Genomic DNA, 19,544 nt, shown 5'->3' with positions numbered 1-19,544 from the left:
GCTGTGTCCCCAGAGCGAGGTGTAGAAGAACATGACATCAGATCCGACGACACTGAGGATCACTCCATCGCTGTGGAAATACCACCAGGAAGTAGGCTGACAGATGCTCGTGAATTGTAGGGTTATCTCGGTCTCCCGCAACGCAATCAACGTTCCCTTACTTCCCATGAGCTGTGTCCCCAGAGCGAGGTGTAGAAGAACATGACAAGAAGGGCTACAATAATGTCAAAGAGAATACATATTCAGATTTCATATTCATTTTGCTCAAAGAATTTGTCAAAGCAATATCCGGAACGTGCAACATAAATGGATATTGCCACCTCCGAAGTCCCTCCCCCTCTCTCTCCTCTGAACCTCATCCTTCTGAAGTCCCTCCCCCTCTCTCTCCTCTAAACCTCATCCCTCTGAAGCCCCGCCCTCCCTCTCCTCTAAATCTCATCCCTCTGAAGTCCCTCCCCCTCTCTCTCTCCTTTAAACCTCATCCCTCTGAAGTCCCGCCCTCTCTCTGTCAGCTCTAAACCTCATCCCTCTGAAGTCCCTCCCCCTCTCTCTCCTCTAAACCTCATCCCTCTGAAGCCCCGCCCTCTCTCTCCTCTAAATCTCATCCCTCTGAAGTCCCTCCCCCTCTCTCTCCTCAAAACCACATCCCTCTGAAGTCCCACCCTCTCTCTCTATCAGCTCTAAACCTCATCCCTCTGAAGTCCCTCCCCCCTGTTGCCTCTAAACCTCATCCCTCTGAAGTCCCTCCCCCCTGTTGCCTCCAAACCTCATCCCTCTGAAGTCCCTCCTCCTCTCTCTCCAATGAAGCATATTTGAAGCACCCAGCTCGAGGCGTTGCGTCTTGAGATGACCACGCCTGGGGAAGAGGAGGTGGGATGAAAACTAGGAGTAGCAGCACGATCCAAACTTCCAGCGCTGTGAGTCAACTGCGCTTTCCCTACGCCGCTGTGGTAGCAGATGGCTGGAGTCAGAAGCGAGTTTGATTCACCAAATCACACACTTTCCTCTCAACAGAACAAGCTTCCTAGACTTCCTAGAGGTTCGACCTACATCCGAATCACCGGGAAGAGGTGGGCCTGATTCCAGGTGGTCACACCAACCTCCTTTGTTCCAGACTCAGACTCAAGGAGAGTCATTGGCACTCACTGTGTCTTACCGCACAGTTAGGACTCACCAGGTTACAGAAAGGTGAAATAACCATTATCTGTTTAATACTGCACCAGGCCTGTTTCAGTCAGAACCACAGCTCCCGCTGAGTGGGACACACCAGACGCTGACCCTGCAGGATTCCTCAGGTCGTCAGCACTCCGGTCTGTTCTGTCATCCACCTCACATGACCATGTGTAGAGAGAATCAGCCGCCAGCACAAGATCACAGGCCCACTGCCTTCTACACATATATATATTTCACAAATAAGTCGATGTGAAAAGTACAGACAGTTAAGCGAGATACAGTGTATTTTGTGTATGTGTGTGATTGAAAATGAACCATTTGCGTGTGAGTCAAATGGATTGCTTGCGTATCCTTGTGTGAAATAAAAGGCAATCTAGTGTTTGTGCCCCCATAGCTCTGTAGTGCACGCACACACACACACACACACACACACACACACACACACACACACACACACACACACACACACACACACACACACACACACACACACACACAAAGAGAGAACAATAATAACGATGCCTACTGTTAACTCACAACCCATTACGAATCCCCTCTCCCATGTCATTAGCCCCCTAGCGACCGCGGTACATGGGCCCCAGACAGGGGCACATTTGCAGCCTAGCACACTCTGTTCACCTGAGGCTGCTTGCTGCACGGACCCCAGGCACCGCGCCCACCCCCTCTGGCCACATGTTGTCTCTCTGTGCAGCCCTCAGGTAAAAGCTCCATACAGTTCTTCCACTAAAAACAACATCGTACCAGATGCGATGCAGCACAGCTGAGCAACTGCGTGGGTGACGGACAGCGTGTATCCACGATCCTCTAGATAAACCGATCCAGTCAATTCACACAGAACAAGTTCACATGTGGAAAGGCCAATTTTCCAGAAGCACACTTGTTCAAATATCCTCAAAAAGCAACGGCTGGCGCACAACACCAAGCTGCACAGATGGAGCCTGTGTTTCAGGTAACCCACCTGCCCACGCGCCCCGTCTATGTGACGGGACGCTTCCCTGTCCCGTGCATCCTGGCCATCCCCCGTCCCAAGCGCAGCGCTGAGCTGCAGCGTGTTCAGCGACTTCCTGTTGGAGACACGGCAGCGAGACCGCCATGGATGGCAAAAGACGATACATATGAAGATACACATGTGTGTGATTGTGTCTTCTGATTCCTGCCTTATTCAACAGTGTGCGTGTGTGTGTGTGTGTGTGTGTGTGTGTGTGTGTGTGTGTGTGTGTGTGTGTGTGTGTGTGTGTGTGTGTGTGTGTGTGTGTGTGTGTGTGTGTGTGTGTGTGTGCGCGCGCGCGCGCGCGTGTGTGTGTGTGTGTACATGCATGTTTAATTTATGCATTACATACATGACACGTCATTTCAGCAGCTTTCCACTGAATGCCCCCCTCTGCTTTACTGGCACAGGAAGAAAGACCAGAGGAGGGAAGTGCTAAACATAGCCGAAGATTATTAAAAGAGCCTGTTTATGTGTGTGTGTGTGTGTGTGTGTGAGTGCATGGGATAGAGATGTGTACACAGTGTGCATGTGCACTCTAATGTTTTCTTCTCTTTTTGTGTTCGTGCATTTTGTGCATTTGAGGCTGTGATTGTGTATGTTGCTATATTACCTGTGTCTGGGTGTTTGTGTAACTGTAATTCTATATTTACGCGCGCATGCGTTTGTGTATGTGTGGGCGGGCGGCTGAGAGATTCTCACACTAATCAGCGGATGAATTGCCAGCTAATGTGATTATAGCACATATACAACCCAGAATGTCATAAATGGCAAACTGACATAGCGATCATTAGATGTGTTCACCCACACCCTCTCTTACCATGAAAGAGATCCTGTTTGACTCCTTACTGGAGGTCAAAGTGCAGAATCAGGATCACTGCCTCTTGGGAGACTCTTCATTAATAATTAATTCAGTTGCACGCTCATCTAACAAGCTATTGGAGTGGGTGAGTGGGTGAGTGAGTGAGTGAGTGAGTGAGTGAGTGAGTGAGTGAGTGAGTGAGTGAGTGAGTGAGTGAGTGAGTGAGTGAGTGAGTGAGTGAGTGAGTGAGTGAGTGAGATCACACACATCCATGACCAAAGCCAGATCACATTCCCCCAAAAGCATCTACATGGATTTGATGGAAACACGTTTGAATTAGTCTGAGTAAGTCCTGCCTAGGAAAGTACGATCTGCAGGGATACAGACTCATGCTAAGCATTTAATCCATGATCCGCTGACGAGGAGAATAGGAAAACCCAATGACTGAGAGCCTGGATGACCTCAGAATGCTCTGGTCAGGGCTGAACCAGTACCAAATGATCTCATGGTAGTTATACTATGGCAGGGATCCCCAGTTAGTTCTCATAGTGGGCAACTTTTAAAATCCCTTGGAAACAATGGGCCAGTCCAGCCCCATCGGCCATCAAGCAACCCAACCGATCAGCTTTAAAACTCAACCCTTGACAGGCCTTCCTGTAGTCTTCTTGTTGTTTTGTGGATTGTGTTTTAAAAAATGTTAATGCACTCAATTGTATGCACTTTGAGATCGAAACGAAAAGTTATTTACGCATAAAATGTATTAGTATAATAGTTTTTGTACATTATACTAAATTGTACATTTGATATCAGATAATCTTCATAAGCAAGATAATCAAACAGAAAAATATACATTAAGTATATATAGATAAATAATTACAACAAATAAGTTAGCCTATACTAAATAATTATTTTGTGGGCCATAGATCCGCTCGACGCAGGTCGGGCCTATTGGGGACCACTAAGGGATCAATATTAAGAAAAGGAGGAGCTAATCCATTTGACTCTGAGAGACAGTGAGAGCGACAGCGAGAGAGTGAGCGTGTTTGAGAGAGATACTGTGTGTGATTGTTTAATTCAGAAGGCTGCGTTCACATTGTTTAAATGTTCTTAAAGTTAAGTAACATGACCTGTTAGGGAGAAGTAAACCTTCCACTGGATACAATTTTGATTTGGCTAAATGATGATTCATTTCAAACCAAAGCCAAACTTTAATATATTATGGAAATGTCACAACAACAAACCCCTGCGTTTTCTTTTCAACAACACAAACTGCTTTACAATTGTTATATCTCACACACACACAAATTCACATGCCACACACACACCAATGGCAGCGCCGGCCACATGATATCAACTACTAAATAGCGATAGCAGACCCAAGGGAGAGAAAGGTGAGACTGAGGAAGAGAGAGTGTGTGTGTGTGTGTGTGTGTGTGTGTGTGTGTGTGTGTGTGTGTGTGTGTGTGTGTGTGTGTGTGTGTGTGTGTGTGTGTGTGTGTTTGTGTGTGTGTGTGTGTGTGTCTGTTCGGAGAGGGGCGAAACAGAAACCCATGTATCCATGTCAAAATGTGCGGAGAGCCAGAAGCTTGTTTTAAATTTAAATTCTCCTCTCAGTCCTTCACAGTTCTGAATGACCTACTTTCAAAGAGCGCCTCATTCTTCCCATATCGGAGGAAAGCACAAGGTACTGTCCACAGTATATAAGGTATTGAGAGGAAAACATCATAGGGCCCATCATGTCCCATAAGGGTCCCTTCTGCATCACAGACAACGTGCTCGAACAGACTGCCGAACAAATCGATTCTTCTCAGTTGTACTCGTTACCGAGAGTAAACCAAATATTTTTATTGAGAGAGGCCAATTGAATCTCCCCTTGTACATTCTGAAAGAGTGGAGATGGTTGAGGAGGAGGTCATGAGTTGTAGTGTTACCCCAGTCTACCGCAACGCATTTTCCATTCTAGTACTTCCTCTGAGCCGCGCACGTCAATGAACAAACAGTCAGTCCCCAATTTGACAAAAAAAGAGGTTCTGGAAATGGATGTCCCTCAGTCCCTCCCTCTCACTCGCCTCTCGCCGCTGAACCCATGTCACTCAAACAGATGTCGCTCCCTCTGAATCTTCTATGATGCTGAATCGATTCACAACTACCAAGATGATATAGGCCTATATTCAGCGTTGGGGGTAACGGGTTACAAAGTAACGCGTTACAGTAACGATATTACTTTTTTTGGGTAACGATCTAAAGTAACGCATTACATTTAAAATATCGGTAACTACACTACTTTACTAGACTATAGTGTTTGCCTGCGTGTAAAGTCCTGATCAGTTGTGGTGCGTGCATGCGTGCTGCCTGTGTGTCTGCAGCGCCTGCTTGCCTCGACACGTTGCTATAGCGATCGATTTGAGTGACGTAGCTGCTTGTGCGAAGGAGTGTTGGAGCGCAGAAGCAGGTGCCACAGAAAGACAGGCCTTTGGACCACATAAAGTAACAGCATGTGTCACCGCCGCTTAAGTGCATTTCTGTTTTAATTGTATGGGATAAAGTGACCTTTTTATATTTTTCATTGACCACTTAATTTTTGTTCTCATGTTTTCCAAAACCTGTGTTTTGAAACTTGTGTGTTGCTACTGATTGACCTCACCATAGCCTACTTTATCCTGTTGTTTGTGGATTTTACAGTGAGGCATTTCTTTGTGCAGACAGGGATATTGTTCTTTCATATGGTTTATATATAGATTTATACAATAAATACTAAGTGATGATAGGGCTACGATGTTTGTCCATGTATTTACAGTAAATTAAGAAACGGGGAAGTAAAGTAATAAGTAGTGAAGTTACTTTTCAAATGCAGTAACTAGTAAAGTAATCTCATTACAATTTACAGAAGTAACTAGTAATAAGTAACTAATTACTTTTTTTGAGTAACTACCCCAACACTGCCTATATTTCTTATAGATTTTTTTTCCAAGTTTTCCTCTTGCCTTACGTTTTCTTTTGTGTGCTTATATTAATACCGTTAATGTCACTTTTGAAAATATATAATGGACAAAATCAATCACACCCTCTACTCCGCTTTCATGCAATCATTTGCCACAACCCCTTTCGTAGCACAGAGTGAACTGTGAGTCAATCCTGACATTATAATCCCTATGTACTGAATCAAAAAAAATCGTATGGAATCGAATCGTGATCCCAAGTATCAAAATCAAATTATGAGACCCCGAATGATTCACATCCCCCATTGTTAGGGGACCGACCAAACCCTGAGGCTGGGGCAGGGGTCTGCTCCACTCACCTGTACTGGGCCTGGAAGTGTTCCTGCACAAAGCTGTGTCTGGTGCCTGGCTGGTTGGACAGAGGCAGAGCCGGGGGACAGGCAGGCTCCATCACCACCACACTGGGAACCTGGAGGGAGGGAGAGAGAGAGAGAGAGAGAGAGAGAGAGAGAGAGAGAGAGAGAGAGAGAGAGAGAGAGAGAGAGAGAGAGAGAGAGAGAGAGAGAGAGAGAGAGAGAGAGAGAGAGAGAGAGAGAGAGAGAGGTCAGTGAAGCCAATCACATCATCCCACCATAAACAGCTTTTTCACCACAGACTAATTAAGGGAAGTGAGAGGAAGAGAGACATAGCGAGAGGAGAGATGAGGAGAAGTAGAGGGCTAAGAGATCAGATTTTTCTAATGACTCCAGCAAAGATTTAGTCGGCTTATCTCAGCCAATCGAGTAAATACTAACTGGATATATTCAAATAAACTAAATAAGGGCATTTTATATTTCATTCAGACTTTCATACATATAATTATGGATAGAGAGAGCGGAATGATATATTGTTTGGCTGATTTTACAGGCCGATATTGGCCTATCACTTTACAAATTGTGTAGATTTATGAGTGTAATCTTTATAAATCCCCTACTATGGTGGTTGAAATTCCAAATGCTTTAACTGAGCACATCCACATGAACACTCCCAACACTAAAGTTTAACATCATGTTCTGTCTGAGGGTAAGTAGCTCTTCCTCATACTACAGGTCGTTGGTTCCTTTAGCTCAGGGGTCACCAACACAGTGCCCGCGGGCACCATGGCGCCCGCAAGGACCACATGAGGCGCCCGCAGGCCTGTTCTAAAAATAGCACTACTCATTCTTGAACAACTCTTTCCCACCTTTTTTAAGTCATTGTTGATAATTATTGTGAGAAATCATTAACATGACTTAATTAATTAACATGTTTTCACATAGATGAGTATCATTAATATTAATATATAACTAAAGGCAAACTGAGCAAATTTGTTATTTCAGAAGAGTGTATGCCCTTCGCATGACAGTGCCCATGAAGTAGCTCTCAGGTTCAAAAAGGTAGGTGACCCCTGCTTTACCTCATGGTTGTAATGCCATGTTGCTGGAGGGTGAGCAGCAGATCCCAAGGAGCTGATCAACCCCCAGGATACCACGAGATATACACAGACATTTTCAATGCTGGTAAACCGGAAGTGGAGAAGTCGACGCACAAATGCAGACAACCAGACACCAAGTGTGTTGATTCAAAGAGAGCAGCACGACAGGCAGAGGCCATCGGTGGGCTCAGGGTCTAGATCTGCTCCAAAAGGCCGGTCTCTCGCCCATATCTCACCCCACCACGGGGAAGCTCTGGCCCGTCAACCTCCGCATCAGGGGATGCCCAAGGGATTCCTGGCATCACCTTCATCATGGGACAGTAACGGACCCACGTGGCCGGAGACTATGTGGCCGTCGACTATGTGGCCGTCAGGCTCTTGGAACGCCGTGTTGGGGCCCTTCCAGAGCCCACATTAAGTGCGCTTTCTGTTATGTCCTCTGACTCTGACCAAAACAGGAGAACACAAAGGAAGATTTCAAGACCATTTCCAATTGCGGTGATAGGCAAAGAGACCAGACTTTTGTTTTGGAGATAGTAACGGCTGTCTGTGGGGAAGGCAGAAGCTAAAGCTTTCCATTAGCACCGGATCCAGGACGGGACACAGAGGGACGTCAAAGCACAGCTGGGGGGACGCCGATTACTAGAAAATCATGTGTGTTCAAGTTTGTTCTTCACACACACATTATGCAAAAAATACTTGATACGGCTCGACACCAATTATATTACCAAACGGGAGTGTCTTTAGTTTTTGTGTGAGTACATACGTCATCTCTTCTGCATAATTGAGTTGTAATATCTGTAAATATATACCGATTTTTTTTATATATATATATAAAAAAAAGGAAATTGCCAGAAGAATACATATCCGACAGGGACTTATGTAAGACAATGACATTCTTCACAGTCTGCAATCTAATGAATTTAATCCTACATAATACACATCCATTCCTGGTCTCGCCTGCACTATAATGCACATCCAGTTCTGGTTAATCCTAGATAATACACATCCATTCCGGGTCCATCTGCCAAATACTATGATACAAATTCAGTCCTGGTCACTCCTACACTCACGTCCTTCACTTAGAATTAATCTAAAAGAGGCAGTAAAAGTCAGTTTATTTTAACCATAATTCAGGATCCAAAAAGAATTCCATCCTAACAAAGGGTCATTAAAGAAATTGAACAGAACACTATTGTGCAGGTTTGTGCGTGCATGTGTGTGTGTGTGTGTGTGTGTGTGTGTGTGTGTGTGTGTGTGTGTGTGTGTGTGTGTGTGTGTGTGTGTGTGTGTGTGTGTGTATTAGCGAGAAAAGAGAAAGACGGAACAGGGATCAGGTGTCAGGTATGAGTGTGTTTGTTGCCACATGTGAAACGCCTCAGAATTGTGTTTGTTAGAATGGGTCTAGGTGTGCCTTCCAAATGACCGAGATAGGAATTATAACACACTGATGCAAGAGGATGTTCCCTACAGAGCCACAACCAATCAAACCAGATCATAATCCTGATCAACATTACAGATGAAAACAAAATATATGCAGAGTCCAGTTGTTGTTTCCTTATCATCACAACCAATAATACAAAACAAACCTACTTAACGGGATAAACACCTCATCATCTCTGTATAAATTCATGTCAAAACAAAAGGCACAAAATAACCACTCACAGAATCATGAGCCAAGTACAGCAGCATTTAGCAGCAGTACCAATAAACAAGACACCGTACAGACGCGACTAAAGTAGTGCATCGGCAAGGCATTCATCCCACAGCCGGGACAGTCCTTGAGTGTAACTATCTGGAGGAACACTGTGTCACCACTGGTCTGTCTAGGGTCAGGCTCACAATTAAGGTTGAGCGGTGCGAACATGAAGGGCAGGGATATTCATGGGAATACCGCGGCATCTGACATTTTAACAAGGAACAAGGCGATGGCTCGCTGTGGCTCTCTCTCTCGCGCGCGCCCCTCTCTGACAATGGCAAACATATCTCAAGACCCTTGGAGACGGACTAGGTTACACCGGTCTCCATGGAAACGCTGGCCTCGATCCCGGCCCAGTAGACATTTGGGAATCAGGGGGAGAACTTTTTTTTCCACATGGGAGAACAGAGAGCCAGCACCGCATGGACCTGAACCAATCAACCATGGTGTTTTTTTAAGAGTGTTAAAGTAGGTATGAAAAAGATAATCCACAAGCGGAAGGGCTTCAGTGGAGTCTGATAGAGCGCCGTCTGTAGCGCTCCACAGACCTCCATTAGGACCAGAGAGGGTCTGGTCAAGCTTAAGGACAACGTGCCTGTTCACCTTCTGCATTAAGCAGCTCTGTGGCCGCCGAGCGGTAACATGCTGCATTATGTATCTAGACTGAATGGCCTTTTCTTTCTTTTACCTCACTGTAGCTTCAAGGAAAAAGCAGAACGATCGTCACAGACAGAACAGCGATGCCGTACGTTCTTGTGTCGGGATCCTTACTATTTACTTTGATTTTGTATTATTATTTTACATACTTACTTATAGAATTCGCGTTGAATTCATTGTGTAATTGAAAGAATAACGTGATTTTATTCCAGAATGAGGCTAGGCAATTTAGCTATAAGCTCAAACTGGAAAAGCGGCTTTAAATGCAAAGGGACACATAACACTCCCACACAACACCTACTGAATTCAAACCGTGGAGGCTGTGGAGTAACATGCTGGTAAATAACGTGTTTAAACCAAACCTTGAGCTGCTCCCCCCGCGACCCGACCCCGGATAAGCGGATGAAAATGAGATGAGATGAGATGAGGGAACCAAACCTCCCAAGGCAACATCGGAAGACATAACAGCAGGTAGAAAATTAGAAATGGACCTCAGGCCGGTGCAACAGGAAACAAGCCCACACATTCTTTAAAAAGTTATCATTTCATTTTTACTCCGCCAGGGATTTTGTTCAGCCAAATTCATTTGCATATTTGTAAGAAAACACCGGCCATTACCATCAAACTATGTAATGGATGTTACATTCTTTGGTAGAACAAAGGTGAATAAGAGAGGCAAAGACGGGCCAAGAGAGGCTCTTCAGAATGCCCCCCTCAGCATAAGTAGGTCAACAACCACTTAGATGGATCTTGGAACAAAGAGCAGGTACCTCCATTCAGGGGAAGAGAGATAAAGCACACAGAGAAGGGATAGATGAGTGAAAAAGAATGAAAAGAGAATACGGTGCATATTGAGAGAGAGAGAGAGAGAGAGAGAGAGAGAGAGAGAGAGAGAGAGAGAGAGAGAGAGAGAGAGAGAGAGAGAGAGAGAGAGAGAGAGAGAGAGAGAGAGAGAGAGAGAGAGAGAGAGAGAGAGAGAGAGAGAGAGAGAGAGAGAGAGAGAGAGCACTGGGGGGACAACAGAAAGATAGGGGGAGGATTCAGAGAGTAGAGAGCGAGTGTACGATTAAATATAGACAAATGGAGTTAATGGGGGAGAGAAAAGGAGCGGGTGAAAGAGAGCACTTTGGACACTACTGATTATACAAAGCCTCTTTATCAGGGACCCCACCGAGGAATGGAGTAGTGATGTTCCCTGGCATTGTCTGCCCTGCAATAATAGATCCAGCGGCCAGCCACAGCCATAACAAGTGCATGCTAATATCCAAGAGCCACAAAGCTGTTGCCAGTAGCCACACTGAATAAATCCACCGTCTGCATGCCAAATACTCTCCATGCCAATTCCACACAGCCCCCATGACCACCGGCTTACACTCACTAACAGTGTAATTCACTAGTAGTTAGAAGCACATGGAATTCATAGTAAATCTGGGATGAATTATGCATCAGACGAACAGCTTGGTGAAAAGTATTGTTGACTAAACATGTTTGCTAGCTGGGACCAAGGCTGCATCCGAATACTCGTACTTGCATACTATATAGTATGCATTTTGTAGTATGCGAAAAATCTAGCGCGTCCGAATACTCTAGTATGCATTCTGTAGTACGGAAGTCGTTTCCGAATGCATACTACCGCCAAAGTGAACCACGGACCACACTACGCTATCCCACAATGCAACCGGAGTCTGGTAACAAACGAAGAAGAGATGGCTGACCCGACACCACCAACAGCGGCTTTTTATTTGTGTGTGTGTGTGTGTGTGTGTGTGTGTGTGTGTGTGTGTGTGTGTGTGTGTGTGTGTTCAATAAAAAAGGAAAAATTTACTTCAATCGTCTTTTTCACGGAGTAACAAATAACTGTAAATGTATTATTATTATTCCAAAAAAATGACTTACCAAATGTCCACATATATACAACATAACCTGCCGGTAAGTCGCTCTACGAGATGACCGACGACGACGCCTTCTAGCAGAGATATCCATTTCAAGAGCCATTCGCGTAGAAAGAGACATTTTTTTATTTAATAGCAACGATTACAAGACGGAAAACAGGTCAATTTTGCCGCCATCTGGGGGGAGATACGTCATCTCCAAACATCCGGTGGAGTTTCGGCGGCGTTCGGAGGCGTTCTACGCATGTCTGTAGACCGTACTACACAGTCAAGTGTAGTATGGTCAAGTAGTAGACACTAGACAGAAATAGTATGTACTAGGTATTCGGATGCAGCCCAAGTGACCGAAATGCAAGTGTTGTTTTGAGATAGAGGCATACTGGTTCTACTAATGTTTACTTTACGCTGCAAAGAACAACAGAACCTTTTATTTGAATTCGCCCAACTTTTCATTTGCAGGTTGGTCGTGTTTTGGAAGCGTACTTGGTGTGATCTGATTGTATGGAACAAAAATCAGATGGGCTGAAGTGCAGAGATTGTCATAGGCAAATGTTTCTAAATGTTGAATTATTTCAACATTTGAATTGGGATATGTGAGCAGATATAATGGTACAATATAGTAACATCATGATCATAATATGGCGTTCCATGAGCCTCAAATGCTCTGTTAACTAAAGATAGAGGAGTCAAGTAGGAGGCAAGAGGTTAAAGAAATGTATCTGACAGAAATAATCATTCTGGAGAATATCACACACGAAAATACATACGCAGACATACACACAGTAGTTAGTCAGTTGGCAGACATTTGAATGTCCAAACGGTATTGACCTATAATTCCTGACTAGATCGAGACCGCAGGGAGTGGAACCTGGGTTCCAGTGTCAAGATAGGAGAGTTCACAAGGTCGTTGCAGGGTCAATAGGGATGTTGCATCGTCACACACACATCGTCTCTGTGCGTGCATGCTTGCGTGCGGGGCTTGTGTGTGTGTGTGGTAGTGTGTGTGTTTATATGTGTGTGTGTGTGTGTGTGTGTGTGTGTGTGTGTGTGTGTGTGTGTGTGTGTGTGTGTGTGTGTGTGTGTGTGTGTGTGTGTGTGTGTGTGTGTGTGTGTGTGTGTGTGTGTGTGTTATTCTTGGTGAATGTAAGGCATTCATTGTGCATTGTACTTTGCACCACTCACATTGAGTGCCACAGAGGTTACAACAACCCTTCATCAACGTGTCCTTTAACTGGAACTACATCTGGCTGCCTGGTGTGTCATCCGCACTGTGTGCCATCAGACAAGCTGAGCACCGTCAGTACCATATTATTCCATTAACATCCACTTACGACTCCTTAAGTCGTGAAGGATAGCTTATCATAACCCCCCCAGAAACCCACGCACACACAGAATAATAAAGCCTGCTGATGGAACAAAGAGAGAAACACAAACAGATCCTGTAAAACAAAGACTGAATGCAGTGTTTGCTAAGAGGAGGTGTGGGCGGTATTCACCCTGGAGCAGTAGACTACACCGTGTTCTTTCCTCAGACCGCACCTGCCTCACAACACCTCATTTGATCCCTGCAGAAGACTGAAGGAGCAGCAGCCGGCGGGGCCTTCTCGGGCTCACCTCTAGGGGTCTCCGGGGCCCCCCCGCAGGGTACAACATATGTTGTTATCATCACAACTCCCACCGCCTCCCACTGAGTCCTCGCAGAAGCCACAAGCTAGCATCCACGTGAGAGCTGCCTCCCCCACACTCTCCTTTCACAGCAGCCTCAGGGGCCAAAGCGGGCCCCTCACACTGTTTCATAGTGCATTTGTATACCTAAAAGTTTTTTAGAGTTTGGAGAGCGAGGGACGCTGAGAATCCCCGGAGCAGTGGGAAGTGGGAACAGCTGTCTGCAGGGCCTGCTGCAGATGGGTCCTCAAAGAGTGGAATGGACCCCCTTCAGAAACCTGCCCGTGCCTGAAAGCGCTAGTGACAGGTAGCTCCTCACGCTGGCAGGACGGCGACCATCAGAGGAGAGGGAGAGAGATTCCGGCATCTGCCGTCTGCAAAGCAGTTGCTACGCATAGGAAAGCGAAACACTTTATTTTCCCTCTCTTTTCTTTTTAGCCACTTTTACGCACATGCAGGCAAGCACGCACACACACCTCCAAGTCTGATGGCCACCCGGCTACATCTTAATCTAATCTCCTCCTTGGTGAAAAGAAGGTAATTAAAAGATACCTGTTGCCATAGCTGGAGAGAGTCTGAAAGGTTCACTTTTCAGCAGTGTTACCTTCATAGATTTTCTTTTAAAAATTAGTCCTTGGGCCGGTTTCCATGTTTTGTCATCACGTCAATAAACTATCATGGGTCTTTTTGTACGTGTATTGGAAACACTTGCGGTTCTCGAAAAAAGGTACACATTATTTCCAAAGGACAGACTGCGAGGGGAGTCGCAGTCCTGTGTGAATAAATACAGTTCTCGACTAATGAAAAGTAAGGAAGTTTAAAGTATGGCAGCATCTAGTATGGTCGGTATGGACAAAATTAAATGGTCAAGGAAAATAATAAAACAGCAAGAACAGTCAGTTTTAGCTGTCCCTTAACTGTAATGCAGCCTTTAAAAAACATATCACGATATCAATATATTTCCCAGTCCAACTCTATAGACAAGGATTTCTATGTAAAGCATGTGTGTGTGTGTGTGTGTGTGTGTGTGTGTGTGTGTGTGTGTGTGTGTGTGTGTGTGTGTGTGTGTGTGTGTGTGTGTGTGTGTGTGTGTGTGTGTGTAGGAGTTGAGGACTTCTGTGTGTGTGAATGCGATGAGAAAGTGTTAACAGAGCAGCTGACTGCTTCCAGAGATATACCACACACACACACTTTCCCTCTGCCTTAAGGAGGAGACTCAGTTTGAAATAAACTCAACTACAGAGCAGAACTATGTGTGTGTGGGTACAGTGAAAGGTTGTACATTTGGCAGTCCTAGGTATTATTAGAAGTGCCGTTCTTTTGGAGAGGAGCAGAGACAGAGAGACAGAGACTGAGTCAGAGAGAGGGAGGCAGAGAGAGATAGACAGATAGACAGACAGACTGAAAGACAGACAAGGATTTAAACCAGTAACTGTAGCAAACTAGACATACAGGCCCATAAGTGTATCTGCCAAGGGGTTTTGCCTCAAGACAGCCATCGATGCCCCATGGCAAGTTACAAACAAGCCTGGTAACTTAAAAATAAACCAAGGGCATCATGAAATCTTTCCAGAAATGTGTCAAACACACGCAGAGAAGAAGGGGAGGAGAGAGAGAATAAATTGAGGAGAGTGAGATCGAGACAGTGTGTGTATGTGTGTGCGTGTGTGTGCTTCTGTTGAATAGCTGTCTGGCCCGCGGTAAAGCAGCTGACTAATGGTGATTCGCTGAGCCTTTGGAGTGGCTGGCGTTAGTTCTGCCCATTCAACGGCCGGCTTAACGGGAACAAGGCCGACCGGGAGATAACAGCCGATTCCACAGTCAACCAGTGACCCGCGCTGGTTCAAACTCCCCACACATACCAGGAATGGACAACAGTATGATTCCCCTCTTGTTCTACAGTGATAGGGCTGGTAGGACCTCGGTTTTAGAGGTAGATCTGCTAGCAGTTTGGCAGTAGTAGTAGTAGTCGTTTTGGTGTATTACTTTGTGTAGTGGTATTACTGGAAGTGGTTCAGGCCATCTTCTGAAGTGCTGCATCACCAACATTCGCTCTCGCCCTCTCTCTCTCCCCCTCTCCCTCTCCCTCATATGAGGGAAAAGGGGGTAACTGCTCTCCAATATTACATGGCTGTTTCCATGGCAGCACTGGTCCAGCAAAGAAAATAATAACACCCAAAAGCAAAAACAAGAGCAGAAACATATCCGCAATCTGTCGCTCCACACTCACTGTGTGTGGACTCACTGTGTCACATGATTCTGCGAACAATAAAGAGCAGACAAATGCTGATCCCGTGCACGCTCAACCGGTGCGGCCGCTAAGAAGTGTCACCCGTCTGGTTTGAGTGGTTTCCCATGCCCTGTGAGACGCCGAGAGAACAAACACCCAGAACTGTCCCAACAGGAAGTGAAAGAAGGGGAGGGTTGAACGTGACTCCCAGCCGGGGAGGCCCCGACATCGTCATCGGCATTCAGACTCTGCTGACATCAGTCACCTGCGGGACAGGTTGTCTCAGCACCCAATACCAAACGCCACTTAAAGACACAAAGGGGGCGAAACAGGGTGGGTTGGTTGCTCGTACAGGGTGGGTTGGTTTTTCGCGCTTGGTTTCCGTAGCAACCGCGCCCGGCAGTCAGACGCGTGCATGAGGTGATCACAGCGAGCATGCTTCACCTGCTACGAGCAGACCTGCGGGCACATTTATGAGCGAGAGAGGCAGAGTCCACACCCCCCCCCCCCCAGACACTACGCCTCTACCAGGTCAGACCGGGACGGCACATGAGAATCAAACTAGGGACGGAAGCACGGACGCACGGACACGCACGCACGCACACACACACGCACGCACACACTTACACACACAGGACAGAGGGAGGTCCCCGTGTGAATCAATCTCGTGCCACTTCCACTTTTGGTCGTCCTTCCTCCGACTGTCTCCCTTCCACTGTCTCCCTCCCACTGTCTCCCTCCCACTGTCTCCCTCCCACTGTCTCCCCTCCACTGTCTCCCTCCCACTGTCTGCCCCCCCACTGGCTCCTTCCCACTGTCTCCCTCCACTGTCTCCCCTCCCACTGTCTCCCTCCACTGTCTCCCTCCCACTGTCTCCCACTGTCTCCCTCCCACTGTCTCCCTCCACTGTCCCCCTCCAGCTCCTCAGCAGCTCTCTCATCTCCAAACGACCGTTTCACATGAGAGGACACGTTCAATTATTCATGGTATCCCGTCCCCCCCCCCTCCCGGAGTGACCAGGCCCTGCCCTATACACCCCAGACCTGGGGGGCTCTCATGGGAGGCCCCTCCCCCAGCTGGGCAGGGGGTCCCGGAGAAGAGAACTTTCTCTCAGATTCTGGGTTTAGTTGACGTGGGGTCGCTATAGATGAGTCATTTTCTCCTTTTTCTCAAGAAAAGGAAGCCAAATGTCACGTTCTCTATTGCGATGCAGAAGTCACAAGGATGTCAGGATTCGCCTTGCCTTGCCTTGCCTTGCCTTGCGCGCGTGCATGCGTGTACGTGTGTGCGTGTTCGTGTGTGGGTGTTTTTGTGGTTTATGTGTGCGTGTAGGAATCTCTCACACACCTGGCTAGACCTTCTCAACAGGTCTAGCCAGATGCCTGCTTCATAGTTTACCCGAGCACCTTTCTGTTCCACTGCATGTTTTCATAACAAGTTGCATTCCGTTTACCAAACCAAGTGACTTTGTTAACTTTGGAGTAGACTTAGGAGTGGTCAGAAAATGAGTGATGTGACATTCTGAGCCGAGCCCCTGTGCTGGTAAGCCCCTTTCAGCAGCTGGTGTCCACTGAATCAGGCCTAGTGTTGCAGATTAAAAAATCATGAGACTCGCTAGCAAGCTAGCAGCTAGCTCTGCAGAGAATGGCAAGTACTGTGATGGCACACAAAGCATCCCATTGGGAGAGCACTTGGGATGCAAGCCCGAGGACACGCGTGCAGACACATGTGCGCGCGCACACACACACACACACACACACACACACACACACACACACAAACCCACACACACACAGAAGCAGAACAGTAAACACCTATAAATAAACATGCATTGTGTGTACATTTGATAATTATATTTTGCCATGTTTCCCGGTGCCACGACCTCCCTCTGTGGCTGCGGCGGACCACTGCGGCCGTTTGTACCGCAGACAGAGGGGGGCTTTGTCTTCTATTTACATCGTTTTAGAAAAGGGTTTTTTCTTTATTCATTTTAATTGAAAAGAAAAAGTCATCCAAATGTCACGATGTCCTTTGCGATGCAGAAGTCACGAGAATGTCAGGATGTGGTGTTGGCCCGGTGACAGAGCACACAGCAGGGGACATCTGGGCGGACACCATGGTCAACGAGGCGACCAGCACCAAGCAGCAAAACACCGTCATGTATCTTAATGCAAGCCTAACCTAAGGCAATGGGAATGTGTGTGTGTGTGTCTGGGGGGGGGGGGGGGGGGGGGGGGGGTCAGAGGTTATCATGTCGCTGTGGGGGCAGAAAGGCACTCCTTGCATTGTTGAGCTAATTAGACGTGTGTGTGTGTGTGTGTGTGTGTGTGTGTGTGTGTGTGTGAGAGATAATGTATGACACAGATAACAGCGGGGGGAGTGACCTCTGAGCCACATCTATTTTTTGTTGTTTTACTGATCCAGGATTTAGTGTCTTACTTAAAATACCAGGGATCCAGCCCCTAACAGGGGAGGGGTGAAACATCTGAATGAACTAACGTTTCTGGGTTGATTTGGCACTGTTTGAAAGCAACTAAATAGTGGGATCCTCGTTTTTTAAAAGTCAGAAAAACACTGACAGCTAAAAGTTAATATCTCTCTCTCTCTCTCTCTCTCTCTCTCTCTCTCTCTCTCTCTCTCTCTCTCTCTCTCTCTCTCTCTCTCTCTCTCTCTCTCTCTCTCTCTCTCTCTCTCTCTCTCTCTCTCTCTCTCTCTCTCTCTCTCTCTCTCTCTCTCTCTCTCTCTCTCTCTCTCTCTCTCTCTCTCTCTCTCTCACGTGGAATGTGTGGCATCTCAGAAATGTCACTTGGCAGGTTGCCTGGCTGGCTTAGCCTAGGGTAGGGTGGTGCTGCCAGGGCTCTGGGTCGTTTGATCTGGCCTGTGTGTGGCCAGGAGAGCTGGAGAGCGGAGCGCTGGTGGGATTTGTGGCGGCGGTGGTGGCGGTGGTGGCGGTGGTGGCGGTAATGGTGGCGGCGGTAGGGGGGGCACACATAGCAATGTGTGGCTACAGTCCTATTTGGTCTTTTATGTGTCACCCATGATAATAAATATCCTTCCTGTGGTTTCAGTCACAACTATTTGTTCCGGCATCTTTATTCTCTGACTGTGATAAGAGTCATTGGGTCTAGTTACTTATTAAAGTCACTTTGTACTAGTATTTCCATTGCCAGAAAAATTCCATCTAATCCCAAAAGTTTCCTTGGCCATGGAAACGATAGCTACTGCTCATTGCACAACCAGTCCTAATCAAACACAACTAAGCCTCACAGCCAACACGCATCACTCCATAAAATAAACAGAATATAGTACACTTTAATCCCATACTTTTCAGTTTGATATTGCGCAATGGGGTATTGCAAAAGCGGTAATGAGTGATTATATCATGCACACTGAATAGTAGTGGCCCAAGAATATTTCAATTTCGATATTAATTTCGATATCCTTAAACACATGTAAAAATAACAACAACAAAAAACATTAGAGACTGTGTCTACAGAGCAGGACATGTTTAACTGTGGTCCAGTATAAAAACTGCAAAGACCAGGTCTACAGAACTGCAGGACATGATAGAAACAATAAATAAATATCAAACACAAGTACAGCATGAGGCACTTTCACCATGATCTCACTAGCTGAAGTTTATGGGTTAAGGAAACTAGCGTGTCGAGCACGACACGTCAGTTCAATGCAGCTTTTGTGATGGACGCACAAGATCTGGAACACAGGTTCTGGCATTGACACTTGACATCGAATGTAAACTCTGTGGCTGTTACTGTGGTAGGCCTCCACTTTCCCACAGAGTCACTTCCTGGTAAGCTGATTATGCTTGAATGGCGCTTGGAGGAAAATAAACTATTATGTTGTTCTTGCATTTTGAACTTGTATTAAATGGTCAAAAGCTTCACAATTACACATACATTGTCATACATTGTTGTGGAGAGGCTGTTTAAGATAGGTTAGTTCCCCGACGGGGAGGCAGAGTTCCCCATGCATTTAACAAGCTTTACCATAATGGCCGCTCGCCA

At 46.3% G+C, this 19,544-nt stretch overlaps 1 protein-coding gene across 1 annotated transcript in view; it reads right to left on the bottom strand.

Annotated features, from left to right (window-relative positions):
* usp43a (ubiquitin specific peptidase 43a) overlaps nt 1-19,544 on the bottom strand; it is a 98,892-nt gene that overhangs the window by 60,466 nt on the left and 18,882 nt on the right. Inside the window, exon 3 of the mRNA XM_060046941.1 lies at nt 6,283-6,392. Within this exon, the coding sequence (XP_059902924.1) occupies nt 6,283-6,392 (110 nt within the window). The remainder of the gene's footprint in view (nt 1-6,282; nt 6,393-19,544) is intronic.

Source organism: Gadus macrocephalus, chromosome 3, assembly GCF_031168955.1.
Source record: "Gadus macrocephalus chromosome 3, ASM3116895v1".
In the NCBI taxonomy this organism is placed as follows: Eukaryota; Metazoa; Chordata; class Actinopteri; order Gadiformes; family Gadidae; genus Gadus; species Gadus macrocephalus.
The sequence above is the reverse complement of the archived record's forward strand: the minus strand, read 5'-3'. Positions and strand labels throughout refer to the sequence as shown.